This window comes from Ailuropoda melanoleuca, chromosome 3 (assembly GCF_002007445.2).
Source record: "Ailuropoda melanoleuca isolate Jingjing chromosome 3, ASM200744v2, whole genome shotgun sequence".
Lineage (NCBI taxonomy): Eukaryota > Metazoa > Chordata > Mammalia > Carnivora > Ursidae > Ailuropoda > Ailuropoda melanoleuca.
Window position 1 is genome coordinate 28,457,438 of NC_048220.1, and position 12,032 is coordinate 28,469,469.

Consider the following 12,032-nt stretch of genomic DNA (forward strand, 5'->3'; position numbering starts at 1 on the left):
CGCTGGGCTCCACTCAGAAAGCCTGGAGGCGCCAAGCAAGAAGAGCCCTGCCTCCTCGCCTGTTCCGACCCCCTACACCCGCCCAGAGAGCCAGAGGCACGGGTTACACAATCTCACCTGTCCCAGAGGTGGCGACCGCTCTAGTGACTGACGTTCGGCTCCTCCAACCACGGGCTGTCAGGAAGGTGGAGACTAGATGAGACTGATTGCTTCTTTCCTCCAATCCCGGTGCAGCAACTCTCCGGCCGCAGTCTCCGCGTCTGGCGGAGAGCGACAGGTGGGAGCTTCGTAACCTCCGTGCCTCGTGCATCCTTGACATATAAGCCCCACCAAACTCAGGGTGAATTCTACTCCAAATCTTACCAATGCTTGCGGGTCGTCACCTCTGCCGTCATTTTAATCAGAAGTGGAAATTCCCCAACCCTTTCCCGTCACCTCAGATGGGGGCGGGATGAATGGTACTATTGCGGGCCAATTGTACCACGCGACGTCCTGTGACAAAGTGATCGACACTTTATGGCGCCAATGAAGCCTTCCATTGTTAGGGGTCACTATGACTGACCACAAGGCGAACTAATCCACTTTAAGGTCGTGACGCGATAGTTACAGAGGTTGACCAATAGACGTAGAAAAAGACCGGAAGTCGGAGCGTGGGGACTAGGAGGCGGGTGTTCGCAACCGCCTAGGCCTGCGCGGGTCAACGCAGCTTGGGGGCCGCGAGCCAGCAAGCGGCGCGTGACGAAGAGCCTGAGCGACGGGTCACCTTGGCCAATGATCTGCAGCCGCTGGGGAGCTGCAGCCAGTGGCGAGTGGGGGGGGCGGGAGGCAGCAGGTTAGGCAGTGAGAAGTTAGTGGCGCTGCTGGGACGGGGGGAAGGAGAAGCTTCTTCCTCCTGCTGTTCCTCTCTTTCCCGGGATCGGCGGCGGCGGCGGTGGCTGCGAGTGACTCGGCAGCGTCTCCGGCTCCGCGTGCGAACCATGCTGACCGATGGCGGAGGCGGCGGCACCTCCTTTGAGGAGGACCTGGACTCGGTGGCTCCGCGATCCGCCCCAGCCGGGGCCTCGGAGCCGCCTCCGCCGGGAGGGGTCGGGCTGGGGATTCGCACCGTGAGACTCTTTGGGGAGGCCGGGCCCGCGCCGGGAGTCGGTGCCGGCGGCAGCGGTGCGGCGGGAGGGGACGCGGCGCTGGATTTCAAGTTGGCGGCTGCAGTGCTGAGGACCGGGGGTGGAGGTGGTGCCTCTGGCAGCGACGAGGACGAGGTGTCCGAGGTACGCTTCCAGGACCCCCGCCTCCCATTCAGTGTGAGGCATGAACTCGCTTTGGGGCGGCACAGGGCCCGGGCCACCCTCTGTCTCCCCGGGCGGAGCCGTTCTCTGACAGCGATTGGCTCCATGGCGGCAGTGGCAGCGGTGCGGGCCTAGTGCGCCCTGAGCTTACTCGTCAGCCGGCGGCTGGAGCCGGACCGGTTCCCGTCACCATCCGTAGACCCACAATGGGGAGTCCTTTGGTCTCTAAGCTTCGCGCGGGAACAAGGACTCCTCTGGCTACCTCCCGCCCACCCCGCTTTGGAGATGGGGGGGCGGGGTCTTGCCAGAGTCCCTGCCCTTGGTACTGAGAGAGCGAGCGAGACTTAGAGAGGGAGAGAGAGAGACTGAGACAGAGCCAGAGCTTGCTAGCTGAAAGAGCATTTCCACTATATGCCTGTCCCCAAAGTTGAGTTGTCTGTCATTTATTTGCCCTGCGCCTTACCTGTGTGTGAAAGAAGCGTTCTTAATTTCCTTTTTTAATTTGAGACAGGTTAGTATGAAGAAGCTCTCTGCTTTTACCCTGAGAAAGCACGTGAGTCTTGCACCTAGGACCTTTTGTGAAGATACACAGGAAAAGGAAATTCCAGTGCATCTTTGAACTTCAGAATAGCTGGATAGCTGAAGTCTGTATTTTTTAAGGCTTGGAGAAGGTGAAACACTGAACAGCTTTTGCAGCAATTAATGATAGGTCCTTCATTTCTTGTAACTCTTTAACTTTTAACTGTGCCTTTTTAGGTCTGAGCAACCTGGGATAGAAGGCATCGTCGTCTTTTGGGCCCTAGGGGAAAGGGAGATATATTATATATGTACTTTTATCTCTAGTCCATGGCTTGGATATAGTACTGTTCTTTGATGGCTATTATTCTGAGTGCCCAGAGTATTCTATTTTGGTTCTAAGGTGCCTCGTTCATTCCCCTATGACCAATTATTTTAGCCTCTGATCTTGCTGTTAAAGTACAGAGATTTCTCTGTGTACAGCTATCCTGACTGTTGTATTTGAGAGGAATAAGAAACTATTTGTGGGTTGCAGAATACAGTTAGTGCATTGTTTTACCATTCTACCATTGTCTTACCATGTCTGAACAGGGGTTCATTTAGTTTAAAACGTTAGTACATTTTCATTCTGGCATTTTGCTTTGGAAAAAACAGTGTGTGGGATGTAAGGAAGATAGTCCCTTGAATGTCTGTATCTTTGAATTTCACTTTAAGAGAAGTAACTTCTAAGTCAAAGTGAGACAGGATTTTATTTGAGTAGGCAGTTATGGGGAGAGTCTCTGGAGTACCTCCACTCTTATGCTTATGGAAGACTTTCTTTCATCCTTTCAATGAAGATTGATGAGAGAGGAACCTAAAAGACATGTGCTTTTTACCTACAAAATAAAGTGGGAATACCTTTAGATTTTAAAGATTAGAGTGGTTTTTTTTGTTTTTTTTTGTTTTTTTTTTTTAAAGCTTGTAAGAGAGACTGAAAAGGTTTGCTTTGGTCTAAATGTAATGTCCTTGGTTTTCTGGACCATTTTTACATAATTATCACAGGTAAAGTGAAAGATCACTAATTCACTTTTACATAAATAGTATTCTTAAGTTTTTTCAGAGGTAGAGTGCTAATGAACCTCCAAAGTCATGAATTTCTAATTCTTTTTTTTTTTTTTAAGATTTTATTTTTATTTATTTGACAGAGATAGAGACAGCCAGCGAGAGAGGGAACACAAGCAGGGGGAGTGGGAGAGGAAGAAGCAGGCTCACAGCAGAGGAGCCTGATGTGGGGCTCGATCCCATAACGCTGGGATCACGCCCTGAGCCGAAGGCAGACGCTTAACCGCTGTGCCACCCAGGCGCCCCATGAATTTCTAATTCTTTTGGCTCATGTATTATATCTGGGAAATGAGCTTTTGAAATAACCATTTCTGTGAGGCTTGTATACACACACACACACACACATGCATACATACACACACACAGTCTCTCTTTCTTTCTCTAGCTTACTGTATTTCATTTGGATTCCCCATACCACGTGATTAAAGCTGTGAGCAGAATCCACACCTTTTTGGTTTTTTGATGTTTATCGTGTAAGTTATTTATTGATGATTCTTGTACCCATTTAGGTCAGTGGTAGGACTCCTTAGTTTCCCATTACTTAAGTTTTCTGTGCTAAAAAGGATTTAGGTATTAAGTTTATATGGGTGAGTCTCATTTTTGGAATGAATGTGTCTGGGATACCCAGAGACTTTATCATAGTCTAAGGTGATACTCAGGGTGCATTTAGATTCTTTCTTAACCTGTAGAAAAAGGAAGTTTTGTTTTTATTTCATCTTTCTCCCATATCATGTGGAGAAGAAATTCCTGGAGTATGTAGTCTTTGCTGTACAGTATGAGTGGTAGAGTATAGCCTATGTGTTTGTGAGTGAAAGGACCTGTTTTGCCCAAGCAGATTTCTTCCTTTTTTTCTTTTCTCTTTTGAAGGATTAGCTGTCTTCTCCCCTATCATTGCCTTTGAATTTCTAGTATGAAGAGATCATAATGTTCAAAAAACACTCACCCAGTTGGCATTTGATGAATAATACTAAAATCTTTATTTTTGTCTTCTCTTGATGTTTTAGAACGAAGTATTTAGAATCTGGACATCCAGAGAGATAATGAGTTATTTTATAGTTTGTGAGTGAAATTTGTCTTGTTCCCCAAATGAGGCAGGATTTGGTGAGAAATAAATAAGAAATGTGGAGGCCTAGTTTATTTGCTCTGGAGTTAGTTGAAGTCTTATACATTTGGGTTTACAGAGGCATAGATACTCTAAGGACCGCTTTTTCGTTCATTATGAAAGACAATAGCTAAGAAAAAGCAAGCTGTTTTCCCTTGCTGGCTTAGTCAAAAGACCTTTTAGTTTAAGGAATGGCCTTGGGTCTTTTTGTGAATTTTTTATTAGAATTATGGTAGCTTAGAGAATGCCACCATTTGACATCTTTGGTTCTTGTTCTTTTAAACATTGGTAAATATCCGTTTTGTATTTCTTCAGGCATAGCAAGAATGTTCCTTAGCTGTCCAAGGCCTTGAATAGAAATCAGAACTTGCATTGGATCCTATTGAAACATACTGTTGTTTAGAATGGAGATCAGGTTGAAAATTCTTTAAAAAAATAATTTTTAAATGTTGATTTTAGATTTGTAGTCTTTTTTAAGCAAGTAAAAAAGAAGAAAATACCTAAAGAAAAGACTTCTGTGAGGTTTATGAGTTAATTTTTCTGTCATAAGAATATATGCATATATATGCATGATATTCTCCTTTTAATTTTTTTTAAAGATTTTATTTATTTATTTGAGAGAGAGTGAGAGGGTGAGAGAGACAGGGAAAGGGAGAGCATGAGCTGGGGGGTAGGGCCAGAGGGAGAAGGAGAAGCAGGCTCCCTGCAGAGCAGGGAGGCCAAGGTGACACAGGGCTCAATCCCAGGACCCCAGGATCATGACAGGAGCGGAAGGCAGATGCTCAACTAACTGAGCCACGCAGGTGCCCCCTCCTTTTAAAATTATAAAAGTCATAGTGTCATGTTGAAAAATTCAACAGTGTAAGTAGTAGATATAAGGTGCAAACGAAAAGTCCTTCTCATCCCCACTAACCCTTCAAATCCCATTCTTCAGTGATAACCAATATTACAATTTTTTCAGTAAATTTTCTAGGCCTATATAAGCCTACATATGTGTGTTTATTTGTTTATATACACACACTTTATTTTTTTAATTTTTTTTTAAAGATTTTATTTATTTATGCGACAGATAGAGACAGCCAGCGAGAGAGGGAACACAAGCAGGGGGAGTGGGAGAGGAAGAAACAGGCTCCCAGCGGAGGAGCCTGATGTGGGGCTCGATCCCATAACGCGGGGATCACGCCCTGAGCCGAAGGCAGACACTCAACCGCCGTGCCACCCAGGCGCCCCTATATACACACACTTTAAAGACGGATACCCAATTACACAGTATAGCTTTATATCATAGAAGTTTTTTTCTTATCTTGAGGCAGGTGCCTTATTTATAATTAGGTAGAAGCACACAAATACTATATACAGCAATTTATAGCAAATTATAGCAAAAGCTTTGTAGGGAATTTTTTTTTCCTTGAAAATTATTTTTAGAGGCAAAAGTACAGCCATACAGAATTTCCATTTTGATTTTCTCTCGTTGAAGAGGAGGTGTATCATTTGCTTTAGAGTTACATACAATCTATAATCTAGAGCGAGGTTTCTCAACAGCAACATACTGACATTTTAGTGCAGATAATTCTTATTGTTAGAGGCTGTCCTGTGCATTAGTGACATCCCTGGCCTTTACCCACTAGATGCCAGTAGAACCCATCCAGTTGTGAGAGCCATAAATGTCTCCAGACATTGCTAAATGTCTCCTGGGGACAAAATCACCCCTGGTTGAGAACCACCTGGTCTAGAGTCCATTCTTATCGGCAGGAATGGCAATTTTGTCATGAATACTTTGTATTCAAACTTTAGGTAAACAAGGTGAGTCACTGCTTTTAATAGCATCTCAAGGCTTATGCTTATAATCTGGACAAGAGAGAAATTGAAAGAGGGTACTGAAAGGTTTAATGCTATAAATTTTTTGTGGTAAATCTATCATTTTGAGCAACTGTCACTTAAAATACTATATTATTTTTGAAAAATTTATTGTCCATGAAAATAAATTTCTAAAAAACTTTTATGGGGACTTTGTTCAAGGTAGAGAGTGTTTTATTCCATAAATTACCAATACTAGTGATAAAATAGAAAATATAACTTTGTACTCTAGTGAGCAAACTTTGGAGACATTGGAAACGCTTTTAGAAGGAAAAACTACATGTTATTACTGTAACAATTTGTTATATTGCCTGAATATCAACCTTACACAAATTTCATTCTGTAAAGCTTTAAGACTTTACATATAAAATGATGTATTGATAAGTATGGCTATATACCATACTTATGGGTCAAACCAGAGTTGATTAGATTTGGATGGAGGAAAACCTTATTGTGAAACTTGAAGGATGTAGGATTTTCTTATGGTTATTATTTGTACATTTCAATGGGTGATTACGTGCATAGAGTTATGAGTCACAGTGACATAAAGGCAAATACAGTGAAAAATCTTGCACTAACCCCTCCCAAGTATCCTGGCCTCTACACTTTTAATGTCTTTTTTTTTCCTTTCAGAATTTATGGAAATACAAATGTAGTTTTGTTTTCCCTATTATTTTACAAAAAATAACATTGTATATGTGATATTTCTAAGTGGTAAATTTGAGAAAAATTTAAACTTTTTCTAATCAGAATGATAAAACATGTTAAGAACAAAGCATTGCAGATGAGTTTAAGCACATTCCTTCCTGAGCCTATGTGGTAGTAATGTGATAATGTGCTAGATAACCTCTGAAAACCAATTCTGGCCTTCTGATTCAATGATAGAGTAGGTATATAAAATATTTTGCTTTAAAGAGAAAGCAAAGCAGTTTTTGAAAAGTATTAGTCTTGAATTGGCAAGTAAAAAGAAAAGAAATGAGGAGCCTACCTTTTTTTTTGTTTTTTGCCAAACTTACCTTCCTATGTACGTAACCAAAGGTATAAGAAATAAAATCAATTCCCTTTTTTTACCCATTATAAATTAACTATTTCTTTTTTTTTTTTAAGATTATTTATTTATTTATTTGATAGAGAGCAAGCAAGCATCAGCAGGGGGACGGGTAGAGGGAGAGAGACAAGTAGACGCCCCCTGAGCGAGGAGCCCTATATGGGGCTCTATCCCAGGACTCTGAGATCATGATCTGAGCCGAAGGCAGATGCTTATCCAGCCAAGCCACCCAAGTGCCCCTATTTCAATATATCTATCTATCTTGAACTTTATAGTTTTCTGTTGCTTGTCTATAAAGTCATAGAATCTTGGTGATAATTCTATCTCATCTCATTTTTAGGTAACTGCTGCCATTTATTGGATGCATATTATATGCCAGTACTGTACTAGATACTCTCATTATTTAATTGTTTCAGCATCCCTTTGAGGTAGATATCTGCGTTTTTTTTTATTTTAAAGATTTTATTTATTTATTTGACAGAGATAGAGACAGCCAGCCAGAGAGGGAACACAAGCAGGGGGAGTGGGAGAGTAAGAAGCAGGCTTCCAGCGGAAGAGCCTGATGTGGGGCTCGATCCCAGAACTCAGGGATCACGCCCTGAGCCGAAGGCAGACGCTTTACGGATGAGCCACCCAGGCGTGCCATGGTATCTGCAGTTTTATAGATGAAGAAATGTAGGCTCAGGGAAATGATGAATCCATCAAACAAACAAAAAAAAATTGGTTAAAATGTTACACATCTAGTAAGTGGTAAAGCTAGGATTTGAATCTAGTGCTGAATCCAGAACCCATGCTATTATTTTGCTTCTTCAGATTAAGAAATAGGCAGTTTTGGGTTACAAAATACTGTTTCTCCAATAAATGCTTGCTTAGTCCCTGTAGAAGTTTTCATTAAAGTGAAATGAGAAATGTAAGGACAGTGTAGTGAACTTCTTGTAAAGCTATTTTTCCATAATTTTCTATTTTAAGATAATGCTTTTCTTACTGTTACGAAATGAATTTTTAAAAATATCCATATTTGACAAAATACCAAATTAGAAACTTCATGTGGGGAAATACTTGAGCTAAGTGACTTGCCCAGGATAACACAGCTAATTCGTGGTAGGAAATAGGTCGTCTGACTCCCATTCTAGTTATCTTACTTGTCCTGCTGACTGTTTCTTTTCTGGTGCATTGTACCAATGAATTTAATTAGTTGCTTAAGACATGCCTATCTCAAACTAGCACATAATCCATAGTTGACCTTGTTGGAAAAGTTTTATGTTATTTAATGAAATTGGTGACTGCTGTGTAGATCAGTATATTAAGAAGGCAGTTAAAAGTGTACCATTGAGTACAGGAGGAGCACTATTCTAAGATAATTTTGTAATTGAACTTATTTGAAAAGTTCAATTCTTGTCATCATTCATCTTAAAAGAATTAAGTAAATATTAAAACCACTGATATAGAAAGGCATATACCCAGCTTTGCACCTTTGCCATATGGAAAATGTTGGTTTTGTGTATTGTTACACTCTAATTAATTTGTGGAAATTGAAATCTGCTTGCTGTTCTCTTGGTAGTTAATGATGGTGTGTAGTTCCCATGAATGAAGATCATTTGCCTTGTGATGATTGACTGGCTTACCCTTTTTTGGCCAACTTTAAACCAGGAAGAAAGTAAAGTTGTATATAAAGCTGTATTTTACTTGCTAGACTGAAATTTAGCAGCTGTTTGCCAAAGAGCACATTTGATCTTCCTCCTTTACATACATTTCTGTTCTCATAAAGTTTTTCCCTTACTGGATGTTTTCAGCAGTAGAAAGGGTGTTTGTTCTTGTTTTTGTTTTTTTAAGTAGATATCCCAGTGCATCCTGGCTGTTTGATTTACCTGCATTAGTGTGCAATTTTGAAAAGAGAAAGGCAAGCATACCCCCAGGGATTAGCCTTAAGAACCAAAGAATTGTACAGGAGAGCAGTTTATTATAAAGTTGCCAAGGTAAGTTTGATTTAACAGTTCGTAATGAGGACAGTTAGATTGAGAACAAGTTTTGTTTTTGTTTTCGTGTGTGTGGTAAAGCATACAGAGACGAAATTGACCATTTTAACCATTTTTTTAGTTATCTTAGAATATATGTAAAATTTACCATTTTAACCATTTTAAAGCGTACACTTCAGTGGCATGAAGTACATTCACATTATTGTGCAACCATCACCAGCAGCCATCTCCAGAGTGTTTTCATCTTCCCAAACAGATTCTGTATCCATCCCCAGCTACCCTTCCCCACCCCCTAGCAACCACAATTCTGCTTTCTTTCTCTATAAATTTAACTACTCTGGGTACGTCAAATAAGTGGAATCATACAGTGTTTCCCTTTTTGTGACTGCCTTGTTTCACTTAGCATTATGTCTTCAAGGTTCATCCATGTTGTAGCCTGTGTCAGAATTTCATTTCTTTTGAAGGCTGAATACTATACCATTGTGTATATATACCACATTTGTTTATCCGTTCATCTGTTGATGGACACTTGGATTGCTTTTACCTTTTGGCTATTATGAATATGCTTCTTTGAACATGGGCGTACAGATACCTGTTCAAGTCCCTGCTTTCATTTCTTCTGGGTATGTAGCTGGTAGTGGGATTGCAGGATACTGTTTTCCATAGCAGCTATAGTATTTTACATTCCCACCAGAACTGCACAAGGGTTCCAGTTGCCACACATTTTAGCCAATACTTGTTTTTTATTTTGTTTTTGTTTTTGATAGTGGCCATTCTAATATGTGTGAAGTGGTATCTCATTGTGGTTTTAATTTGTATTTCCCTAATGATTAGTGTTATTGAGCATCTTTTTATGTGCCTTTGGCCATTTGTATATCTTTTTTGGAGAAATGTTTATTCAAATCCTATCCCCATTTTCAGTTGGGTTTCTTTTTCATTGTTTAATTGTAGATGTTCTTTGGGTATTAATCCCTTATCATGTGTATAATTTGCACCTATCTTTTTCTATTCCATAAGTTGCCTTTTTACTCTGTTATTAGTGTCCTTTCATTCCTCAAAGTTTTTAATTTTGATGAAGTCCAATTTACCTATTTTTTCTTTTGTTGGTACTTTTGGTGTCATACGCATGAAGTTATTGTCAAATCAGTGTCATGAAGATTTTCTCTAATGTTTTCTTCTAAGAATTTTACAGTTTTAGCTCTTAATTTAGGTCTTGGATCCATTCTGAGTTAATTTTTTGTATACAATGTAAGGTCAAGTGTCCAACTTCATTCTTTTGCATATGGATATCCATTTTTTCCAGCATGATTTGTTGAAAAGACTATCATCTCCCAATTGATTGGTCTTGACATCCTCATTGAAAATTAATTGGCCATATATTGGAGGGTTTATTTCTGGCTTGTCTGTTTTATTCCTTTGGTTTATATGTCTGTTTTATGCTGGCATCACTCTGTTTGATTACTGTAACTTTTCTAGTAAATTTTGAAATCAGGCAATGTTGGTCCTTCAAATTTGTTCTTCTTTTTCAAGATTGTTCTGGCTATTCAGGGTCCTTTGAAATTCCACATGAATTTTAGGATGAGTCTTTATATTTCTGCCAAAATTGCCTGTGGGCTTTTTGTAGGAATTGCATTGAATCTGTAGATCTCTCTGAGTAAGAACAAGTTTTAATGCAAATCTTTTTTTTTTTTTTTTAAGATTTTATTTATTTATTTATTTGACAGACTGAGAGAGAGGGAGCACATAAGCAGGGGGAGCAGCAGAGGGAGAGGGAGAAGCAGGCTCTCCACTGAGCAGAGAGCCCAATGTGGGGCTTGATTTCAGGATCCTGGGATTGTGACCTGAACCTAAGGCAGACACTTAACTGACTGAGGCACCCAGGCACCCCTGTTTTAATTTTATTTATTTATTTATTTATTTTTAAAGATTTTAATTCATTTCAGAGAGAGACGGAGCACAAGCTGGGGAGACAGGCAGAGGGAGAGGGAGAAGCAGACTCCCCGCTGAGTAGGGAGCCCGGTGTGGGGCTCGATCCCAGGACCCTGAGATCAGGACCCGAGCTGAAGGCAGACCGCTTAACCGACTGAGCCACCTAGGCACCCTGAGGTGCCCCTGTTTTAATGCAAATCTTAATGTAATTGTTTTGGGGGCACCTGGGTGACTCAGTTGGTTAAGTGTCCATTTCTTGATTTCAGTTTGAGTCATGATCTCAGGGTTGTGGGATTGAGCCCCACGTTGGTTCTTTGCTTGGCGTGGAGTCTGCTTGGGTTTCTCTCTCTCTCCTTCTGCCTCTGTCCCTCCTCCCCCCCAAAATAAATAGGTAAAATCTTTAAAGAAATCTTAATGTAATTGTTTTATCATATTAGATATTAGCAAATCAAAAGGTTTGAGTTTGACAAATAATAAAAATCATCTATAATAGGGAGAGGCTGTATGAGCACTCAGTGGTGTCTTTCCTAAAGGCATTGAACCCAGTTAACATGGAATAGTGTAGATGAGTAGATGTTTCTGAAATATAATCCTCATTTTTTCCTGACTCATTCTCATATTAACTAACTTGTGATTGGTCACAGTGCTTCTTATATTGATTAAATGTTAGGAAGAATATGTTTTATCTTTTATATAACTAGCGTGAGTTCAGTTTAAAAAAATTATCTCAGTATGGTATTAATGAAAATGAACCTTAGTATTTTCTTTAATGATGTAGAATTGAAAAAATTTTCATGTAAGCATTTTATGAAATCTCAGTCAGAAAGTAAAGATTTGACCTTGTCAGTTGATACCTTGAGTGGTACACTTTGGAAGGACTTTCAGCTCTTACCAGTTTCTAATTGATTTTTTTCTCTGTTTACTTATTTTTCTGCTATATCTTTACATTTTTATTTTTGCCTTTTAAAAATTGCACAGTGGCTAAATTCAGTAACATAGGTGAAACAAACTATCATTATCAAAGAGCAATCCCAAAAGGGGCAATAGTCATATTGGATATATTATCTTTGTTACTTTTTATTTTAATGTAATTTCAAACTTACTCGAAAGTTGCAAGAATAGTACAGGGAACTCCCCCCATATATCCTTTAGCCAGACTCACCAGTTGTGTTCATATTGTCCTATTCTCTCTCTCTCCATAAACAAATAAAGGAATA

The 12,032-nt window shown here is 40.1% G+C and overlaps 1 protein-coding gene across 4 annotated transcripts in view; it reads left to right on the top strand.

Annotated features, from left to right (window-relative positions):
* Window positions 1-817: 817 nt before the first annotated feature.
* Window positions 818-12,032, top strand: part of LOC100472320 (ankyrin repeat and KH domain-containing protein 1) — a 120,740-nt gene continuing 109,525 nt past the window's right edge. For 3 of the 4 annotated variants that reach the window (XM_034656122.1, XM_034656123.1, XM_019795673.2), the window contains exon 1: window positions 818-1,268. In XM_034656122.1, the coding sequence (XP_034512013.1) occupies window positions 978-1,268 (291 nt within the window). In that variant the 5' untranslated portion in view covers window positions 818-977. The remainder of the gene's footprint in view (window positions 1,269-12,032) is intronic. The other variant, XM_034656124.1, reaches the window with a different exon arrangement.